Source organism: Trichechus manatus, unplaced genomic scaffold, assembly GCF_000243295.1.
Source record: "Trichechus manatus latirostris isolate Lorelei unplaced genomic scaffold, TriManLat1.0 scaffold00003, whole genome shotgun sequence".
In the NCBI taxonomy this organism is placed as follows: Eukaryota; Metazoa; Chordata; class Mammalia; order Sirenia; family Trichechidae; genus Trichechus; species Trichechus manatus.
The window spans coordinates 35,869,844-35,893,938 of record NW_004443939.1 but is presented as its reverse complement, the minus strand read 5'-3'; the positions used below and the strand labels follow the sequence as shown (position 1 = coordinate 35,893,938).

The window sequence follows — 24,095 nt, the reverse complement described above, 5'->3', positions numbered from 1 at the left end:
ACTGAGTTTAAGACCTGGTTGATTGGGAGAATAATGCCATGACCATTAGCAGAAATAAGAAAGCTGGGAAGAGAGCTACTGTCTTTAGTGGGAAAATGTAGATTATGAATTGAGTTTTGAATACATTGAATTTGAGGTGCGAGTAGGAGACATAAGTCAATGTGTCAAACAAAATTGAAAGTGCTCATCTGTCCTTAAGGAGAGGATGTGGTGAAATTTGAGGTGTCTTTTCTTCACCCAGGTGATACTGTAATAGCACTGAAAATAAACTTCTAGTGCGCCTGAGAAATGGAGATGGAAAATGGCAATTTAAGGGTCCTTGGCCTCTAGGAGGTCCCTAGTGGCATAAGCGGTTTGTTTGTGCTTGACTACTAACCAAAAGAAAGTTTGGTGGTTAGAACCCACCCAGTGGTACCATGGAAGAAAGACCTAGCAGTCTGCTTCCATAAAGACTACAGCCAAGAAAACCCTATGGAGCTCAGTTCTACACTGTAACATATTGGGTCGCCATGAGTTGGAATCAAAGGCAGCAGGGTTTTTGGTTTTGGCCTGTAGGTATAATGAAACCATGCAATTATCTGTAAAGTTTGAAAAGACAAGAACTTTAGGGAATCTTCAAACTTTGGAGACAAGCAAAAGAAAGGAGAAACAGCTAAAGACGTTGAGAGGGAAGGAGTTAGAAAGGTTGGGAAGCAAGAGACAACAGAGTTTCAGGAGAGATGTGATGTAGCTTCATTTTATGGAGAGATCATGTAAGATGAGAACAGAGAAAAAGTCTTTGAATTTGACCATTAGGAGATTGTTTATAAACTTATTGATATCTTTAGGGGCTATTGGGTTAGGGTTCTGTGCTTCTTCTTGTTTTACTTTTTATTATCAAAGTATTCAAGCATATGTGTAAGTAGAGAGAACACTATTATAAACCTCCATTGTTCATCATCTGGCAAAGATTACAGCCTTGGAAACCCTGAGGGGTACTTCTGCTCATATACAGACGCTGTGAATTGGAATCAACTCATTGGCAGTGGGTTTGTTTTTTTTCGTTAACCCTGGATTATTTTGAAGCAAATCTCAGATTTCATATCATTTCATCTATAAAGCTTAAGTATATATCTCTAGATGTTTGATGTATTTTGATAATTCTTTCTCTTCTCTTTACTGTCAACTGTCATTTTTTCTTGTTATAATGATGTTTATCTCTTCTAATTTGCTTTCTTATTTTACACACAATTATCTGGGTGAGAATTTGAGGAAGGTTCAATTTGTACATTTTAGACATTTTTGTTGGTTGAAATCCATAAAGCTTACTTTTAGGATTAAAGCTTTCCAAATAGTTGAGGTTCTCAATCTCTGAACACTGATTGACTGTATTTTCATGGAGCCCTGGTGGTACAGTGGTTAAGAGTTAAGCTGCTAACCAAAAGGTCAGCCATTCGAATCCACCAGCTGCTGGAGCATTTAATATATACTTGTGGATAACCAAAAGTTTTATCCCAACCATTTTAATTCTAAGGGAAAAGAAACCAAGGCACTTTTTCTTTCATATAAATTTTAGCAAATCAGAAAGAATGTTTACTTTTATTTTTTATAAAGGAAGAAAGGCTTCTAATTTCTATTTAAAAAAGATGTTTTTCCCTTGTTAGTGTGTAATTAACAAAATCAGCAAAGGACCTATTTTATGAATACATTAAAGAGAAATTTTATAAATAGCAATTCTTAGGAAAGTATACTCTATAACTAAATGAAAGTAGATTTTTATCTTGGTGAAGCCTTGTCTTAGAAATAAAAATGTCAAACGTACAAATTACAAAGATGAAATGATGTGATTTTGATTTATTATTTGCTATTAAGAGAGAGTCCTTAGTTTTGGAAATTAGCAGCATGTGCAGGATATATGAACAATAGGTCAATAAATGTTAGATTTATAACTTTTTTTTTATTATAATTTATAATTGGGTATTTCTTGGCTCCCTACTCTTTTTTACTGTTCCATTTCAGTAATGAGTAATGGAAAGAACCTAGAGCTATTTTCTCTTTTGATAAAAAGCCAGCAAAATGATTTAAGATTTGTCTGAGAAATATCTTTGGAATTGCAATAAATTATACGCAGGGTCTCATAGTGGCTCAAAATAAAGGGTATTGCTGATTTGGGACATTGGCCAGTAATGGTGTTACCTCATGTGTTTGTTCCACTGGAACTCACATTTCTGAGTAAACCTTGAAATATAACTAACGGTCTAGTAAGTCTAAAAATGAGAAACAAATGAAGTGAATTATGAAGTTTACTCACAGTTTAATGTGGTTTTAGTAGTTAGTTTGTCTGGAGCACAGAACAGACTGTGGTAATCTATGAATACTATTCTGCAACAACAACAGCAAGAAAAAACAGTTGCCATCAAGTGGATCCTGATTCGTGATGACCCCATGTGTGTCAGAGTAGAACTGCTCCATAAGGTTTTCAATGGCTGATTTTTCAGAAGTAGATTTCCAGGCCTTTCTTCCGAGGCACATTTGGGTGGACTTGAACCACAAACCTTCCAGTTAGCAGCCAAGCGTGTTAGCCATTTGAACCACCCAGACACTCCAAAGCATCATGCTAGAATCCCAGGAATGTAGAGTGCTAGATTTAAAACTCCAGTCCTGATTTGAAGAAAATAAAACAAAACAAATAATCTTTCAGTAGTTACGCTTTAAATATGCAACATAAGTGCATAATTTTTTAAAGTGTTTTTTTTTACTAAATACTGTACACAGGAATTTAAAAATTCCAGTGATTCTCTCTGAATATAATGTGCAGTTTGGTTTAATCAGTATTTGTTAATAATAATGCCCCCTTATTTGCTCTCAAATTATAGTGAAGTAAATGATCTTGGGTTAATTTAACATTCCATTTATATTAACAACTGTTTAGTATATTAATTACATAAAGGATAATGATATTTGAAATATGAGTTTTATTAAGCTGTAAAATTATCTTTTCTGGAGATCTTTTAGGTTTTTATTTAATATAATTGCATTATAGGGCAAGTCTCAAACTACCAGGGCAAATTGAGTTTTGTAAGAACTAACAAGTCTTGCTTTGTTAAGAAACAAATATGGGATCCCTTTTTTTAATCACGCCCTGGAGGGTTAGTAGTGTCTTTATTTGGCAACTGCAGAAAATTGGATTTCCGCTTTCTAATTGTAACCCAATTGTCCCTCTACACTGAATGTTGCTATTGATTTTAGATAGATTTAGACTGAAAAATCTAACAATGGGAGTAAAGATCACATGATATAAATTAAGAAATGTGAATAAACAATTATTGCATGCCCACTGTGTACTAAATACTTTATCATATCATCACTATTAAAGCTTACAGGTATTGATTACTTGTGATATGCCAGGCATTTTATCTGTCCTTCATATATGTCAAGGAAGAAGTTTGATCAGTATTCTCTTGGCTCCCTTGTGCTATTTCTAGATTATTACCTTTCTACTGAGTAGAAACTTATGTTGTCCTGAGACTTATGCCACATGCCTACATACATACCACCTGTATGTACCCTTTTTATTTAATGTCGTCTACAGAACTCTTGGGCACTCCCATTCATTCATTGAAGAGTTTGATATCTCACCTGTGGTTATATTTTCATCATAAGTTCTGTCATCATCCTAGGTGACATTAACATGCACATAACCAATCCAGAATCTTAGACTCTCAGTTCCTGTCATCTCCAGTGACCTTTCATATCAACTCGACTTCAGTGACCTATTCCTAAAATTATAACTTGGTTCTTGTCATCATCCCGAATTGCTCGGCCTCTGAAACTTTGAATTTATTTAGATCTGTAACTGTAGTTTTCTATTTGTCAGGTGCTCTCTTATTCCTCCTTTTCCTGTTTTTCACCTCATTAGCCATTCTTAAATTTATTTTTTCTCTATCAGTTCCCTTTGGTCTGAATTTCCTGCTGTAGTCGTATTAGATTTCAGGGTTCATTGTTTTAGCCACTTTCATGCAAATGTCCTTAATTTCCTTGCCTGATTGCCCCTCTATGCCATCCATCTGGCAAAACCTCCACTGCAGAATGTCAGTTGTCAGTCTTAGTTTTTTTCCCCTCACAACTTTATTGAGGTATAATTACCATATAATGAACTACATATATTTAAAATATACAATTGGATAAGTCTTGACATATGTATACATCCTGGAACCATTACCACAGTCAAGATAATGAACATAACAATCACCCCAAAAGTTTCTTCATGCCCATTTATAATGCTTCCCTCCCACCCGTCTCTCCCCACTGTCCCCTGTCCCGAGGCAACCATTGATCTGTTTTCTGCCATTATAGATTAGTTTTTATATATAAGTATATGATATATAAAATATACATATAGGTTTGTTGTTAGTTGCCATTGAGTTGATTCTGACTCATGGCCTCCCCATGTGTGCAGAGTAGAACTGTGCCCCAGAGGGTTTCCAAGGCTGTAGATCTTTATGGAAGCAGACTTCCACATCTTTCTCTTGCGGAGCTGCTGGTGGGCTCAAACCACTGACCTTTCGGTTAGCAGCCAAGCACTTAACCACCGCACCACCAGGGATCCTAAATATATACATAATTATTAGATTTTTATATAAATGGAATCATATAGTATATACTCTTTTATATTGTCTGGTTACTTTTACTAGATAGTTGTTTTGAAATTCATCCGTGTTATTATGTGTATCAATAGTCCATTCCTTTTTATTGCTAAATAGTATTCCACTGTTATCAATGTACTGCCATTGGTTTATCCATTGATTTGTTGATAGACATTTACATTGTTTCCACTTTGGACTATTACAAAAGCTGCTATGATCATACATGTAAAAATGTATCAGTCTTTGTATGGGCATATACTTTCACTTCTCTTGGGTAAATACCTAGGAGTGGAATGGCTGGGTCATACACACACTAGGTATGTGCTTACCTTCTTAAGAAATTGCCAAACTTTTTCCAGTTTTACATTCCCACCAGCAATATGTGAGAATTACAGTTGATACACATGGTATGGCCAATCTTTTAATTTTAGCCATTCTGATAGATATATGGTGGTATCTCATTGTGACTTTAATTTTGCATTACCTAGCAAGTAATAATAGTGAGCCTCTTTTCCAATACTTATTTACCACCTGTGTATTTTCACTTGTGAAATATCTATTCAAATTTTTTGCTTATTTTAAAAATTAGAGTGTTGGTTTTCTTATTATTGAGGTTTGAAAGTTCTTTATATATTGTGGATACAAATCCTTTATCAGACATGTGATTTGCAAATATTTTCTCCCAGGCTCTAGCTTGTCATTTCATTTTTTTACTCCCTGTCTTTTGAAGAACAGAAGTTAATTTTATCAGTTTTTTTCTTTTGTGGACAGTGCTTTTGATGTTGTATTTAAGAACTCTTTCCCTAACCTAAGGACACAAATATTTTCTCCCATGTTTTCTTTAGAGGTTTTATGGTTTTACATTTAGGCCTCTGATCCATTTTGAGTTAATTTTTGTGTATGGTATGAGGTATGGATTGATGTTTATTTTTTACATATGGCTATCCAATTGTTCCAGCATCGTTTGATGAAAAGACTCTTTTTCTCTACTAAATTGCATTGACACTTTTGTCAAAAACAAATCGACCATATATATGTGTATCTCCTTTTGGACTCTATTTTGTTTCATTGATCTTTGTATCTATTCTATGCCAAAATCTCGGTGTCTTGATTACTATAGCTTTACAGTGAGTCTTGAATTTAAGTACTGTAATTCTCCAACGTTTTTTTTTTTCTCAAAATTATTTTAGCTATTCTAGGTCATTTGCATTTCCATATGAATTGTAGAATCACTTCGTCAATTTCTCCAAAATCTCTCTTGGCTTTTATTAAGATTACATTGAATTACAAATGTACTTACCCTTTGATTTATCAGTCCTGCTTTGGGAATTTATCCTACAGACATATCTATATACATGCAGAGCGATGATGTGCAAAGTTATTTATTGTAGCGTGGTTTGGAGTAACGGAAGATTAGAAACAATCTAAGAGTCCAACTGTAGGGGATTGAATTAAACAAAACTGTGGGACATCCATACAATGGAGTACTATGATGTGGCTGTACAAAAGATTGAGGAAGCTCTCTATGTACTGAAATGAAAAGATTTCTAGGATATGATGTTAAATGAAAGAGCAAGAAACAAGTATGACATATATACTATCTTTTATGTAGGAATTTACATGAACAAACACTGGGAGGATGCATAAGAAAATAATGAAATAATGCCCCTTTTATTTATAAAGAACTAGGGTGGTGGGGGACAAGGTGGACGAAATCAGAGGTGACACTGAGAGTTTAAGTGTTCAACTGCTAACCGAAGGTCCGTAGTTTGAACCTACCAGTGGCTCTTCAGTAGAAAGATGTGGTAGTCTGCTTGCATAAAGATTTCAGCCTAGGAAATCCTATGGAGCAGTTCTACTCTGTCCTCTAGGGTTGCTATGAGTTGGAATCTACTTGATGGCACACAACAACAACCACTGTTAAAATTTTCTAAATTATCAGGTGGGAAGCTACTATATGATCATGTTTAAGTTCAGTCTATAGCTAATCTGAGAGCACGTTCTCAGTCAGTGTTGAATATGTTTAGGTTTTTGGCATTGGAACTGTTTGGCCTTGTGATCACATTCCAGCCTTTAGCTAGTACCTTATATATATGAGGTATATTGCTTATATGAAACAACCATTACTCTTTCTCATTTCCTTTACTGTAGGTAATATCTGTTCGATCCTAAGCACTTGGGCTGTGTTTGCAATTGATTTCCCTCACACCTTTTGTATTGACAGGTCTGATGTTTACTGTTCTTGGCTTTTGGTTTTAGAAATGATTTTTTTTTTCTTTCGTAGAAGAGTGTAGTATTAGAGATTATCCAGCTGTCTAGTATAAACACATCTCCGATATTAAAGAGGAAGTATATAACTTTATTTATTTGCAAGGGCTTTGGACCATTGGTATTCTTTCAGTATTAAAGTCTAGAAACTCAAAATTCTTATTATTAGGATTATTTGCAGTTAATATTAATGTGCCTTGTTTACTTAACTTTTGTTTTATACCCATTTAGAGGAGCTTTTTCTTGGAGGGGGAAGTAACATGGTATATGTATCAAGAACAGCTTACTTTATGAGTAACAAACCTAATGTGTATGGTAATTTAAGATTATACATATGCATTTTTAGCATGCTTTCAAAACAAAAAGCAACTTATAGGAGTACAAAATGCTAGTGTTTTGTTTTAATACTTTCTTTTCATGTTATTGCTTGTATGGTTTTCCGAATAGTAAAACAGTTGGCCACAATAATACTTAAATTAAAAAAAAAAATTACCGTAGTTCTTGATTTCACTCTGAAGACAAATAGCCAACTCTTTCTAGTTTGTTTTTTTAAAGGTGTTCTTAAGGATTATTTAAGAGAACTTCCTTCTCCTCTGATAACAAAGCAACTTTATGAGGCCGTATTAGCTGTAATAGCAAAAAATCCTTTGAAAATGTCGTTAAATGGTTGTGAGAATAATACAAGTGACTCCAAGTATGCTGTTGACCTGCTGGATTGTCTGCCTGATGTTGAGAAGGTAAGCATGATTGGTGTGCATTTTTTCTGCAAGTCAGCTAATAAACTATACTTAACTCCCAAGTTACAAATAGTATTTTACGTGTTTGACATTTGTGGCATTCATAGGGTTAAGCTCTGCCTTTATAGCTTTTTAAACAGAATACCTCTAAAAACTGCTTCTTAAACAGATTAAATCTAGAAAGCAATTTTTTTTTATATGATTTTAACCTAGGTAAGAATACTACTCCCTATAAGTTTTATTTTGTTATTATTATTTGTTTTTATTTTTATTATTTAAATTTATACTTATTATCATTTACTTATTTTTATTAAAATAGTATACACTTATTAAAAAGTTGGGAAGATATAGAAAAGAAGAATGGAAAATAACAACGATCAATATCCAGAGGCAATTATGATGAATATTTTGGTGTATTTCCTTAGTATTTTAAAAATATGATTGTGAACATTTTTTACATACAATTTTTAACCATTTTGGGGGGTTGGTTTTTAAAACTTGACATTACAGCGTAAGTATTTTAAATTGATAAAACTGTTCGTGTACATGGCTTAGCTTCAAGACTTAAGCAGCCTCCCCTTTGCCCCATTTCCTTCCTCCTTACGTTTTCTGATTACCCTCCTCCCCACACTGTACATCTGGGAACCAGCATTCTCAGGTATGCCTGCAGGAGGTACAGAAGAAGGATGGCTGGGTCTGCAGAACAAGCATTAGCTTCACTTTAGCTGTTGTTCCTTAGAACAAAAAGAAAAAATAAGAGAAAGAGATGCAGCCGGGCTTGTCCAGAAGAGGCCAACTTTGCCTGGATTTGCTAACCATATAGAGGCAGAAAGTGCAAAAATGAGTGGGTAGAAACTTTAAGTAAGCCCAGTAACTTTATCCACTAGTTTGCTGTGATCCCCTGAGTGTCCTGGCCTCTGTCCAATTAGATTAGCAATTGCTTCTCCTTTGGATTGAAAGAAGGGAACAGCTACAAAGAAATGAGTAGAAGCAGGAGGGTGGAGTGAAGGGGTAAAAATATTCCCTTGCCAGCGCTTGGTAAAATTGTAAGTACCACTTTAAGATAATGAAAACGAGCGTCAGGCAATTTAAATCACTTGTCCAAGGTTATATAGCTTGTGAATGTTGTAGCTGGCCACGTGAATTTAGTCTGATTCTAAAGCCCACATTGTGAACAGCCTTTCTAAAAGTATGCATAATATGCCATTGAGTGGATCTGACATGATTTATCACAATGCCCCTTGGTGTTATATTTAGGTTTTGAACTTTTTGTTTATATTTGTACATAGAGATTTCTTTTCATTTAGAATTATTTATTTAGAATAGAACCTCAGAAGTGGAATAGCTGGTTTAAATGCTCTTAATGCATGTTTTCAGATTATGCTTCAAAAGAGACATAGCAATTACATTTTTGGCTCATCTTACTTAGCAGACTAAAAAAAAAAAAGCATCTTATTCTAAATTTCATTTTGTTGTTTGCGTTTGAGATCGAACCTAATAATTTAACCATTTGTGGTTGTGTATGTGTGTGTTTGAACGTGAATGTTTCACAGTTATTATGCACTGACAATAGCCTTAATAGGTCAATGTATATGGAGCCCCACTCCTGTTAGGAAATGTATAGTGAAAAAGAGGCAGGGGCAAATATTTATTATTTGCATTCTTTTATGATTCATGTATTTGACTTGTTTTGATTTCAAAATACCAATTATTATCTTGTCTCGCATTCATTCTGTCTTCATTCCTCCCCTTCACAGTCAAACATTGAAAGAATGTTTATCTTCACTGTCATCACTTCTTCATACTCATTTACTACTCAACCCGTTGCAGTCTGGCTTCCTACCTCATCTCTCTGAGCTTGTTCTTGCCAAAGTTATAATAACTTTCTAATCGCCAAATCTAATTGTCCTTTTTGGCACCAGAAATAATATGCCATCTTGATTTCTTCTTTATTTATAAGATTTTTAACTTACAGTTTTTGACATTTCTTCAGTGTACTTTATAAAGAAGAAATTACACACTAATTTTATTATTAAATGATTGGTCATATGACACTGCCTCAAAAAAACGTTACCCCTTCCCATAATTGCTTAAACTAAATAAAATACTACTGACCATTCCACTTCTTGGGCCTTTACTAGTTTCTTCAAGGATTTTTTAAAAATTTGTTTTCAATAAATTTTTCTTTTATTTCTAACTATACCCTTTTTCTCTTTTGTATGGTTCATCTGCATAAAATGTTTATTAGTTAAGAAGCACATTGGCCTTTTTATAAGTCTTTCACAGTTTGGACCATGATAGAACTTGGCCATGTTTTGAAATGGTTAGCTTCCTAGATTTAAGTATGGTAATATGCTTCTTAAGCCTACAGGATTTACCTGTACTTAAAAATGAATGTTCTTTTCCTAATCCTCTGTCTATCACAGCCTTTGCTGTTGTCATTTTAGAGAAGGGAAGAGAATAGAGTTGATGATGCATTTTCCTAGGATCTCCAGCTGAAATTTCAATACATTTCTGAGTATTTTATAGAGTGTATTTTTTAACCATTTAATGGGTTAAATTATGTCATCGGAATCTACGGACCCTGTGTAATGTTTCTATAAGAAAAGAAGTTACAAGTTCCAGACATCTAAGTTACAAGCAAACTTTTGAAGCAACCCTCTAAAAGTGATAAGATGCCTGCCTATATTATCTGCTATATATTGTTTCCTTGAATTTGCCCATGTATGACTATATTAAGTGAAATTTAATTTAATTTAGGCGACCCTAAAGATGTTGTTGGATCATTTGAAATTGGTGGCTTCTTATCATGAAGTGAATAAGATGACCTGCCAGAATTTGGCTGTGTGCTTTGGACCAGTATTATTAAGTCAGAGGCAAGAGACTTCCACCTGTAACAACAGAGTCTTTACTGACTCAGAAGAACTTGCAAGTGCTCTGGATTTTAAAAAACATATTGAAGTTCTTCATTACCTACTCCAACTCTGGCCAGGTAATGAACCTATGGAAATATTTTTCTGTTTCAATGTTAGGGTGTTTAAATTAGCTAATCATTAAATATGCCCGTATATGATTGAAGAAAATCTAGATTTTTTTTTCATATAGTTATGAATTGATACCTGCCTTTTAGATTGCTCCATTTAAATTTCCTGCCTTTGCTGATATTATTATAGACATATAGACCAATGTACACATTTTGGATTTGATCAGATCTTGATTTGAATCCTGGTTGTGCCACTTGTTAGCAGTCTGACCTTGAACAAGTTCGTTAACATCATAGAGCCTTGATATCATCTTCGTCATATGGTTTTAATGATATATTTATAGAGTTTATATGAGGATGAAATGAAAAAGTATGTATATAAGGTGCTCAGCATAGCTCTTGACACATAATATCAAAACCAAAAACCAAATCTGTTGCCATCGAGTTGATTCCAACTCACAGTGACCCTATAGGACAGGGTAGAACTGTCCCATAGGGTTTCCAAGGAGCGGCTGATGGATTTGAACTGCCGACCTTTGGCTAAGCAGCCGAGCTCTTAACTACTACACCACCAGGGCTCCTGACACATAATAGGTACTCAATAAATATTAATTTCTTTACTCTTCTCATTTTTAGTTCAACTTACATGAAGCAGAATTCATTTTTTCAAATCAGTTCTTACTGACATATATTATATTCATGATCATTCAAATTATCCAGACTTGAACTGACAATTATCTTTTATCTTCACATCTTTCTTATCCATTCCTTATTCTGGTCAGTAAGGAAAAGTTGACAGTTATTTTCCTAAAATATCTCATATATAGTTTTAGAGCTAAAAGTAGTATGTATTCAATTAGATGTTTTGTAAAGCATCCTGTACTTAAGTCCCTGAATTTTCTTATCCTGTGGTAATTCTTGCTTTCCTCCCACTACCCTGTATAGTACCAATGGTGAAAGTACTTAGATGCTTAGTGTAGAGAATAGTGGTAAAAGTTCATGGGCCCCACATTCAGACCTGGATTCAGATCCTAGCTGGGGTACTTAGCAGCAGTGTAGCCTCAGACTACAAGCTAATGCTCAGAGCATTAACTTCTCTAAGCCTCAGTTCTTTTCTCTGTCAATGGTGCCTACCTCATAGGGTTGTTGTGAAGATCAAGATAAAGCATCTAAGGGAATGAGCAAAGCTCAGCACAAAGTATGCCCTCAATAAATGTTCTATTGATGTATATGAGAAGTATAGTCAAAAGTACAAGGGAATGCTTGTGAGAGTCTTAAATCTAATTTTTAAAGGTAGATTAAAAATAAAGCTAATAAAAGTTTCCAACCTAAACCTGGAAAGTTAAAGTTTTTACTTTTTTTTAAAACACAGGTTTTAAAACTTAGTTTATTTTTTAACTGAATTGGAATGTATTTATTAATTATTTAAAAACCTGAATCGAGATTGTCTGGGTACTTGGGCTGATTACTGCATGTGGTACCCAATATAAGGGATCTCAGGTTAAATTTTAAAATGTGTGATTCCTAGCATTTTCTAGAACTGCTTTAATTCTAATAAACATCAGGAATTTGGAAGAGGCGCCATCTCATCATTGCAATTACAAATGAAAACTGGTTTTCCTGGAGATACTAAGTTTATTTCAGTACCTGAATTCCTTGTCATTAAATTCTGTATCAGAGGTTAATGTCACTTCATTATTTTGCACTAGCCTCCTTAGTTCTATGTTTGTGATCAAAAGCTTAATTAATATATGTTTTATAGCAAAAGCAGGTTCAGATTTCATATTTTGCTGTATTTTAATGACAACCTTTAACAACTGTCTCCTAGAATTCAGTCCTTCATCCCAAAGATTTTTGTTGTTAGTTTTAAAAAAATAACTGCCCCTTTTTCTATAACCTGTTATTTTTCTTTAGTTGTAGCATCTCAGACAAAGGACAGAACAGGGCTGAAGGATGAGAGGAAACAACAGTGAGTTTCGCCCTCTAAATCACTTGTAGTGCAGTTACTGGGCTTTAGAAAATCGATGGTGACATGGAGGATGTAGTGAGGACTGGGCCATATGTAGCATATTAACTTGGTGAATGCCTATCTCCATGCATTTAGTAGAAGGTCTTTGGCTCTCTTGCTGTGCATATCTTCTTTTTCTTTTTGGACTTTTTCCCTCTCCATAGGTAAAAAGAGTTGATTTTCCCCCTATTCATTTTGTTTTATTGTGGTATACTGTATTGTTGTTGTTGGGTGCTGTTGAGTCGATTCCAACTCATAGCAACCCCATGTAATGGAGGAGAACTGCCCCATAAGATTTTCTTGGCTGTAATCTTTATGAAAGCAGGTTGCTGGGTCTTTTCTCTCAAAGAACCACTGGGTGGGTTCAAACTGCCAACCTTTCAGTTAGCAGCCTAGTCTTAGCCATTGTACCACCAGGGCTCTACACAACATGAAATTTGCCATTTTAACCATTTTCAAGTGTACAATCTAGTAGCATTAGTCACACTCACAATGTTGTGTAGTCATCACCACTATTTGTTTCCAAAACTTCATCACCCCCAGTAGAAACTCTGTACCCATCATGCAATAACTCCCCATTCCCAACCTTTCCCAGCCCCTGGTAAACTCTAATCTACTTTCTGTTTCTATGCATTTGTGTATTCTAGATATTTCATGTAAGTGGGATCCTATATTATTTATCCTTTTGTGTCTAATTTATTTCACTCAGCATTATGTTTTCAAGTTTCATCCATATCACAGCATGTATCAGTGCTTCATTTTACTTTATGTCTGAACAATATTCCATTGTATGGAATTAATCACCTTTTGTTTATCCATTGGTCTGTTGATGGACATTTCGGTTGTTTCTACCTCTTGGCTGTTGTGAATAGTGCTGCAGTGAGCATTGGTGTACAAGTATCTGTTTGAGTCCTTGCTTTCAGTTCTTTTGGGTATATTATAGGAGTGAAATTTCTAGGTCATATGGTAATTCTACGCTTAACTTTATATATATATATATATATATATATAATTGTACTTTAGATGAAGGTTTACAGAACAAATAGTTTCTCATTAAACAGTCAGTATGTATATTGTTTTATGACATTGGTTAACAACCCCACAACGTGTCAATACTCTCCCTTCTTGACCTTGGAAGACCTTTTTTTTTTTGGTGAAAATATACATAGCCGAAGTTACACCATTTCAAAAGTTTCTACATGTACAATTCAGTGACATCGATTACGTTCTTCCAGTTGTGCTGCTATTCTCACTATCCTCTTCCAAATTATTCCATCACCATTATCTTCAACTCACTGCCCCCTAGGCTTCCCATCAAACCTTTTGAGTTGCTGTTGTCAATTTGATCTCACGTAGATAATTCTTTTTTTTTTTGTACCTTAGATGAAGGTTTGCAGAACAAATTGTTTCTCATTAAACAAATAGCCCTATGACAATGGCTGACAACCCCACAACATGTCAACACTGTCCCTTCCAACCTTGGTTTCCCTATCACCAGCTTTCTTGTCCCCTCCTGCCTGCTAGTCCTTGTCCCTGGACTGCTGTGCCTCATTAGTCCCGTTTTGTTTTATGAGGCTGTCCAATCCCTGCTTGAACGGTGAACTTCTGGAGTGACTTCACCACTGAGCTAAAAGGGTGTCCCGGGGCCATACTCTCGGGGTTTCTCCAGTCTGTCAGGCCAGTAAATCTAGTCTTTTTTTTTTGTGAGTTAGAATTTTGTTCTACATCCTTTTCCAGCTCTGCCCAGGACCCTCTATTGTGATCCCGGTCAGAGCAGTCAGTGGTGGTAGCCGGGCACCATCTAGCTGTACTGGACTCAGTCTGGTGGAGGCCATGGTAGCTGTGGTCCATTAGTCCTTTGGACTAATCCTTTCCTTGTATCCTGTTCTCGTCATTCTCCCTTGCTCCCGAAGAGGTGAGACCTGTGGAATATCTTAGATGGCTGCTCACAGGCCTTTAAGACCCCAGACGCTACTCACCAAGGTAGAATTCTACATTTAACTTTTTGAGGAACCACCAAAATGTTTTCCATAGCGATTATACCATTTTGCATTACCACCAGCTGTGGATGAGGCTTCCAGTTTCTCCACATCCTCACCAACACTTTTTTTTTCAATTTGGAGCAAGAATTTGCCTGGAGCTTTCTTTTTGAAAAATCTTGTCTGCAAAGTGATTGGTTAGAACTCTAGCATATCAGCACCAGAAGGTAAAAATCATTCTGCCAAGAGTTTTTCAAGATTGTATTCCCTAGGGTTCTTTGAAAGTGACTTTGGTACCGTATTGGCAAAGTGTGGGGGAAAAAAATGGAAATGCATCTTCCTTTTTATTGGAACAGTTTTCTTTTCATCTGTTTTATGCATTGGGTTTTTACAAAATTTTTCCTTTTAAAAATGGATTTACTGTTTTAAGAAGAATGTTGAAAATTACTGATAGGTTACCCTTTTACTTTACAGATAAGGAAACAGGTTTAGAGAGTGATTCCTAGACCAGCTTTTTATTGTACCACATTTCTATGATGAGTAGTAGATTTGGGGCAGTTTTTTTTGAGGAAAAGGTAGCAATTTTTCCCTAATCCCTTTTATTTGAGTTCCTCACAGGACAGTAAGCTTCATAAGGGCAGGACTATACATTACTTACCCTTAAATTCCCAGCTCTTAACTGAGTACTTGGCACCAACTAGGCTCTCAGTATGTTTTGTTAAATAAGGTAATTATACTATAGGTAAAAAGTTAATAAGCCAGTGATTAAAAGCATAAATCTATTGGTAGAAAACAAGATAAGGAAAAACTGAGTTTCTTAGTACTTATCGTTATTTTGGAATTTTTTTCAGAAATCTTATAGACTGCTTTTTTTTTTTCCCCCATTCTTTTGAAGGTAGGTAGTCAACAGTGCTATGAGAACTAAGAGCTTTCCTTTTGGGTTACAATAAACCATTTCTTCTGAATATTTAATACAAAGTCATTCCAGCATCAGCAGTTAAAAAGCCAGTGAAGATGATTTTTCAGAAGTTGAATTTTTAGTCTAGAAGAAATAAAATATTAACTTAATTGGCTTCTTAAATATTTTCCAAGAAAATATAAAAAAATATATTTTAATACATAAGATGCTTGAATAGGGTCTTGGTTAAACAACTTTGAGCGGCTGGCTCAAATTTTGCAGGTGAATGTCAGAAAATGCAGGCACAATAAGGCAAGCTTAACACATAGTTGAAAGATGTTTGGTTGAATCACAGACCAGATGACTTGAAGATGAGCAAAGTAGTGTAATTGGTTGGCAAAAACAACAGGCATGACAGTTAAGCACTAAGAAAAACAAGAATAGCACACAGAATGAAGGAAAAAAAGCAAGGAGGCTTAGTGGAGTAAGCAACCAGAGGAAGAAGAGGAGTATGAATAATTCAACACTGGAAAAATTCAGATATCCATTCCCCAGGTACATTAGATAATGGCATGGAATGTTATTTATTATAACTGATATTAAAGATCAGTTTAAAGTATTTATCAGACCTTTCTAAAAAATTTTAGATCAAGAACTTTTACCTTTCTATAATGGTATGTAATAACCGATGTATGTAAATAGAGAAGTTAAAATCATACCTATATATGGTTATCAAGTATTTTAGTAAAATGTAACTAAAAAAATTATGTGGTCTCTGAAAAATGTTATGAGTATCACTACAAATTTGGAAAACTAGAATCATACACATTTATATAGTTTCCCAATTTTCTTATTTTGTACAACAGCACGTAAGCATTCATTGTATGTTGGAGAGTGTAAAGCTGGTTTGTTACCACTGACCCATGTTCCCTTTACTTAAGGGGGGTATAAATGGAGAGGCACTTTTTAAAGTAGAACAAACAAGCAAAAAGAGAAAGGTGTCTTGAACAATTTTTAATAGCCAAGTCTGGACATTTTAAATAAAGTCCGTTTCATTTACAGAAGAGCCTTAGGCAAATGTTTTGTTCAGTATACACAAAAGAGTAACCAGGAAAGCCTTTGTTAAGAGGAATCGTGTGTCTTTTGGTAATCTTCTATATGTCCAGCATGATGCATACTCTCAGAAGAAATTTGCCTTGATATGAGGAATATTATTTGGGATTGTTAGGTACCTAACCAGAATGGGAAAATAAAATATTTGTACTATTTTCAGGCAATAAATGAAGACTATTAGTAGCTAATGCTGTATAATCAAACTCAGGTAACAAGTGGTCAAGTCTAGTTTTCGTGCATTTTATCAAAGTGAAATTTGGGCTGCTTAGTAAAGTAAATTATGACATTGCTGCTAATAGAATTGCAAAAAAACAAAGGTCAGAACTTTTAGAGTGGTCACTTTAGATGCCTTTGCCTCATTTAGATGTTTGCAGACGAAAGAACTTTTTGTTTTGTTTTACACCAACGTGCCTTGCCTGCTTTTTGCTCTAGCTTTTAATTTAGAAGAAGCTACCAGCTTAGCTACTGTTTGAATTCTAGCTAGATAATAATTAACTGGCACAGAAAGTTAATCAACATTGGAAGTTTGATTTGTTTGGGAACATTATGATATGGCATGAATCAGCACCACTAAACATTCTACTGGCTTCTATCCCTAATTTTGATTATGTCTGCTGATAGGAAAAATAATTATGGAATGCTTTATTTTTATAGTGTGCATGTTTTAATGCATGTTTGTAGCTGATTATTAAATGGCTTATCTTTAGCTCTTTTTTTTTTTAAGACCAATTGGACTACTGTCACTAACACAAATTTATTCTTCGTTTCCAGTGCAACGTTTAACTGTCAAAGAATCGACAGACAGTTTGTCCCTAGAGCAGCAATTTTCTCTGAATTATTTGAGGCGGAAGAAAGAACGGCCTTGCATGTTAAATTTATGTGGTACTGAGACATCAGGAGTACTTAGGCCAAGGCAAGCCAGGTTAGACAGCCCACTTAGCAATCGTTATGCAGGAGACTGGAGCAGCTGCGGAGAAAGCTACTTTTTAAATACAAAAGAAAATTTAAATGATGTGGATTATGATGATGTCCCTTCAGAAGATAGAGAAAATGGAGAAGATTATGGCAAAATAGATGGACCAGATATAATGATTGAACAGCCAAACCCCGTATCCAAAGAGTGCACATTCCAGACATATTTTACAATGCAGACAATCGAGTCTACAGCGGATCAAAAAGCCAATCTTAAAGATCTACAAGAAAGTATTGATACTTTGATTGGAAATCTGGAGCGTGAGCTCAACAAAAGCAAACTTAATATGAGTGTTTGAGATTGAGGGTTTTTTTTTTTTTTTTTACATAATGTTTTACTGTTTCAAATCAATCTTTTCTTATACTTCTCACAGTGATGTTTTTTGTACTTGAAATCTTCAGTTTCTAATAAGTTTATGTGATATAATTAAAAAAAACTATTGATTAATATAATTTTTACTCATCCCATTGGAAAATTTTTCCAGGGGTAAAGATAACTTGGACTTCTTGTGGATATTTTAATAAATCTTGCCAATTCTAATGGATATAACTTTTAAATGCACTTAAAAGGTTCAAATAAGTTACTAGCATCTTAAGATTTTTGTCCTTCATGGGAACTGCTCTTCTGTAGCTGAGACAGACTTTCCTTTTAGGGAAATGTTGCAGTTGCTCAGTCTGATTTTCAGTGTGAGTCAGTGTACACTGCAACAGCGTTTGGCCACGTGATTTGCATTTGCATTGCAAAGGCTGCTAAAGAAAACTTTTATAAATAAAAGTAAAATTATACAAAGATTAATGTATTCTATATTAACACTGAATAATTATTTAAGCTTATAAAAAATAAATACTTTTATAATTCTGAAAATATGTATATATTTGTAAGAGCATATATGTATAGGTGTTAGAATGGGGAGTTGGCTGTAGAATCACATGTATCTTTAAAGTATATATGTCAAGAGGCCAAAATCATTAGCTTAAAAATATCTTTTTTCAGGAAAAGTACATTTAAGTTAAAGGAGGAGATATATAGAAACACTTGGACAAAAAGGAAATTATCATTCTAGAAGCATCTATCTAAATAGAAATAATAGACTTTCTTTTATTCACAGAAAGTCACACTATCCCCTGTGAAAGTCATCTTTTAAATTGAAATTCCCTAACTCCTTAAAGGATTAAGTGCCCAGATTTCTGCACTGGCTACTTATTTAAAAAAAAAAAAAACAAACTTCACCTACATTCTGTGCTTTTTTATATTCTGCTTTAAGTGTTTATTTATAATAGTATATTTGTAGCATTGACTTTACAATTACCCCCATTTGTTTCTAAAGAAATCTTGCTACTATACTACATGTTATTGATTTTTAAAAATTAACTTATTTTGGCTAAGTATATCTAGAAGGTAGTCATTATAACAATCACAGCAGTGTTTGCAAATGTAAATTTAGGAGGCTTTTTTTAAAAAAAAATTAAATCAGAATGTATTTTCTTAAACTTTTATACTTATGGATTGTGTAATTTTAAAATTATAAATAAAATTTGAATTACCAACTTAAATGTGTAGCAGCCATTAAAAAAAACTGACTTGATGTTTTTCTAAATATTAAAGTATTTAACTATTTCTATGCAATATACATTGGTAAAGAGAACACATTATTTAATTTGAAAACCCAATTGTTTAAAAACCAGGTGAATAACTATTTTTCTAAGAAATTTTCATTTTTTAAAGCTTTGTATACTGATTCAGAAGAATACCAAAAAAAATGTGACAGGTCTATGTATTGCCTAAGCTGTCAAAGAAATGTACTTTGAAATGTCTTATAGGAAGGCGGTTTCAGTTTTCTTCATTTTATTTGCTATATTGAGTATATTGTATAAATTGAAGAAGTTCTAGAAATGTAAAAATTTTATTAAAATATTATAACCTTGGTATCATGCTATTACTTATCACAGTGATTGTAAGGATCATTTATTTTAATATTATTCTTTTTAAACAATGATATTAAAGCATTGGACTGTCATGTATTATTCATAAATGTATGTAATAACATTTATTTGTCCAAAATTTAATTTTCTGAATCTGAAATATTTTAAGAGTATTTTGTTAAATTATTTTAGTTAGGAATATTTTTAAAATTGATCTCTGCCATCTTAAATAGAGAATACTAAAAATTTTTTGTTGTCTAAATCACCAAGTCATAAGCCTCTTTTATTGACCCTGCTGTTTTCAGTAGGGCTGAATAAGTTTTAAAGTATTTACTTTAAATGGTCTTTTACTTCAAATACTTATTTGTTTTTATACCTGCTTTTTATAACTTCCTGAGATCTTCCTACACTTTTAAACTGAGCCTGTCAGCCTAGTGCTTTTTAGGATTAAAAACAATTTTAATGCATGTACCTGCATAAAAATTTTAAACAATTCAGATGAATAGAAAATAAAAAGTAAAAGTGCTCCTCCTTGCCATCCACACCGATCCGCCCTCTTACATGTAACAACCACTTTTTATTCTTCAGGTAGTCACCTCCATCCCTCTGCTATGTTTATTGCTGCTGTTTCTTGATTTGTCATTGAGCAGTATCTGTTGATTGTCCATTAAAAATGATAGCAGTTTATCACACTCCCTTCCTTCTCCCCATTCTTGTTAGTTATGTTTTTAGTTTTTCTTTTGGTTTCCTATATAACTTTAGGTAGTAACCTTTATCTCTGGATCCATCGATTTTTAAATGGTATCTCTTAACTCTCTACCATTGAGAAAATGATCAATCCTGTACTGATGTTCCAACTCATTACTGCTCTTTACCTCCTAATTTCTGTCAGTTATACTACTATTTTATATAATGAATATTTATAGATATGTATTATTTTGGGGAACAATAATTGACTTAGTTTCTCCTTTATATATTGCTTCCCAAAACTGCAAATCAATAACCGGCAGTCATGCTAGATTATGCAAAAGTATTCACAGGTAAACCAGGTGATTTTACCTCCTTCTGTGTACCCAGTCTTATATCCTCAAGTCTATGCTGATTTAAACAGAATGTTCCAAAGGTGAAGGTCAAATGGTTTATCTTACAGCCATCACCTTCTCAAAATCATGCCATGTGTTACTGGCTTCATAATTGGGTCATGGATTTTGCAGATTTTTGTTTTTCCTGGAGTATGTAATTGCTTTTTTTTTGACAGAAGAAAAATTCTTCATTATAACCCTGAGATTATTTTAAGCTTCTTTTAATCATACCATTGAATTACCAAATTTGTTCAGAGTGCTTTCAGCTCTCATCCTGGGATTCCTAAAGTATATTCTTGCCTTTATTTTTTCTTTGACAGAAGAAAAATATCTTCTTCACTGTAACCCTGAGTTTATTTTAAGCTTAATCAAATTTATCAAATTTAGGCAAAGTGATTTTAGCTATCATCTTGGGATGTATTTTCTTTGTACTCCTATGTTCCGCCTCTCCCTGGATCCCACTCTTTCTTGAATTCCTTTTTTCTTTTGGTATGCGGAAGTATATTCACAAGTATTACCTCCACCCCCCACCCCTAGAAAGGAAGCATGGGAGATAAACTTTGGGTCACTGAATGTCTGACAGGCATTTATTTCTCCTCCACACTTCATTTTTGTTAGACTTGCCATTGTAGGTTCAAAATCATTTTCCTTTAGAACTTTGAAGGCATTTCTATATTTAAGCGTCCAGTTTTACAGTAATCCAAGTAAGAATGGTGGTTGTTCAGATCAGGGTAGAAGCAATAAAGGTGAGAAATGGCTGGATTCTGGATATATTTTGAAGTAGGAGCCAAAAGGATCTGCCAGTGGGCTGTGAGAGAAAGGAGTAACGCCTGAGCAACTGAAGAGTGGAATTGCCATCAAATGAGATTGAGACAGAGCCATCATATTTTTAAAATGATTTCCTTGTTTTGGATGTTAGTAGTAATACAGTGCCTATAGAAATGCCTTATAATGTCCTGTTAACTATAAGTACTAATGTTTCTCTACGTGGAGATGATGCCCATAGAGTCACTGCTAGAATAAGAAAGCAAGAAGACTCCATGTCTAGGCAAAGTTTGGGAAATTCCAGATTGCGTACCTTTATACTAGGGGCCTAAACAAACAAGTTTGGGTAGTGTTACAGTTCTTGGGAAGAATTTAGTTTCTAGACCACAGAAAGAGTTTGAGGGTTAGAGTTTTATAATTTTAAAACATTAATGTTTAGGTCCTTGGCTTGTGATAAAGCTGTCTTATGTTTACTAATAACAAATCCTAATTTGAGTCTTACTGACCTGAGGACATTGGTACAAACAGGAATGCTCTTTTGCTCCTTTCTCTGCCTAATTTTCGTTTTTAATGCAGTAGGGCTTTGATGTGATAAACTTAAGTACCAAATTGGTTGCATTCTGACTCAGCCAAAAACTGGCTCTGGCTAACTCCGACAGAAATTGAATTTATTGGAAAAATAATGTCTCAGAGGAAAAGCTGTTTTAGGGTGCTGAAAGTGTTTGATATCTTGATCTGGGTGGGGGTTTCACAGATGTTTATGTACATACCAATTGCATACTTAAGATTTTTGCACTTTATAAAGTCATACTTCGACTTTGTTTAAAGTCAATTAAAACTAAAAACTGGGAAATCTGCAAAAGTAAACTTGGAAAATAAGCAAAGACAAGGGGCCCAGAGGTCAGTATGACAGCAATCAAGGCAATGCTGCTGCAGCCACCACCACCAAACAGCCCCACACGCGCTGCTGGAGCTGATTATAAACCATCCCTCTTCTCTGCATCATTCCTAATTCAAAGTCACTGACTTTGAATCACACTGGCTGAACTTGGGCCATACAGTTGTGCCCCAGCTTCCAGGAATTAGTCATTAGCTAGTTATTTGGCAACCATCCTTTCCCTAAAACTCACACAGTAGTAAATTCTATGAATACAAGAAGGGATTCAGATGCTGAGCAGACAAAACTGGCAAATGTGTACACTTCCCTAGTCTTCATTTTACCCAGTTGCCCCAGAATGGGGGTCTTTCAGCCCCATTTCCAACCCATCAACAGGTCTGGCTACTATATAACCTATCCTGACACTGCCCTTTGTCACTGCTGGCACCCTAGTCCAAACCACTGTCATCTCTCAGTCTCTTCCTGTTTCATCTCTTGCTATCTCTCTCCCCTCCCACAATCCATTCTATCCATAGAAGCTAAAGTAATCTTTTTAAAAGATAAATCACATCATTTCCTAGGCCATTTCCCTTGCTGTCCATGCTTTAGTGATTCTAGGCTTTATTTCTGTTCCCCAGGCGTATGGACCTCATTGCTGTCCTTAGGGTCGTTGTACTTGCCATTCCCTCTGCCTAGAAAGGTCTATCCAGATCTTACTTGGGTAGCTTCTTTTTTGTCATTCACTGCTTTGCTCAAATTTCACTTCAGGGAGGCTGCCTCTGAAAACTGAATCAGTAGCCTGCTCTGAGAATTGAGGGAGGAAAGAAATGGGGATTTCTGTTCTTGTAGCAAGCACTATGGTAATATTTGATTAAACTATAGGCATTTATAACTTTGTTAGATGTGAAAAGCAAATTCAAGGAGAAAAAAAAATTTAAAAAGTAAATGCACACCCATTGCAACTGTTCATCATTTCACTCTGGCTTATTTTTATCATGATATTTATCACGGTCTGAAATTAACTTGTTTATTTATTATCTATGTCCCCCCTACTAGAATGTAATCTCTATAGCAGCAGGGACATTGTATATCTAGTTCATTGCCGTATACTTAGACGTTCGATTGTGAATGTAAAGGGATACTCGAAAATGATAAAAATTGTCTTTTTGTCAGGAAGAGATTAAGGACTATGAGATGCCATGTCTATGTAATTTTTAAAATATTCACTCCTGAGTAATAAATTATTTGTGGTTAAGAAATAATGTTATCTTTTTTTTCTTAAGTGATTGGTATTTTAGAATTAGAGTGGGTTTGGAAAAATGAGTAACTTAAGAAGTTAATGGGTTGGTACATTTGGATAATTTTTTGTAATAGTGCTACAGTAGAAACAGTTATTTAAGTATGTGTAAATGGAAAGGTACATCTTGCTGTAAGAAAGGAGGGACTCCACGAAAGCTTTTGCTAAAATGTATCATTTATTTCTTTACAGAAATCATGAATGAAATATGCCCTGCTAGCAACTTGATGGCAAAGGATTAAAGTTATGGCCCAATTCACTTTAGTATGCACTTTTGCTAGAACTAGAAAAAACCTATTTTTCATTTTATTAAAAGAAAATATTTTTATAAAAGTTGATGAATCCTATAAATAGAAATCTTTATTAGAATCGCAGAGAACACCCTTATGGGGCAGGCACACATTTAATGTATTTATTTTCTGAATGCCAAGTGTTTGTTTTTAAGCAAGTGAGAAAAAACGTCTAAATATCATCCCTAGATTGGGCTAACTTAATCCTTATTTGTTTGATAAGGCTATTTGGCATGCTTTTAAGTCATTTGGATTAATTGAGCTTTTTCTCTGAATGG

At 34.5% G+C, this 24,095-nt stretch overlaps 1 protein-coding gene across 1 annotated transcript in view; it reads left to right on the top strand.

Moving 5' to 3' along the window:
• The window catches only part of SYDE2 (synapse defective Rho GTPase homolog 2), a 39,911-nt gene extending 22,029 nt beyond the window's left edge, over nt 1-17,882 (top strand). The window contains exons 5-7 of the mRNA XM_004369114.1: nt 7,449-7,630; nt 10,391-10,622; nt 17,383-17,882. Coding sequence (XP_004369171.1) covers nt 7,449-7,630; nt 10,391-10,622; nt 17,383-17,882 — 914 coding nt within the window. The remainder of the gene's footprint in view (nt 1-7,448; nt 7,631-10,390; nt 10,623-17,382) is intronic.
• The last annotated feature ends 6,213 nt before the right edge of the window (nt 17,883-24,095 follow it).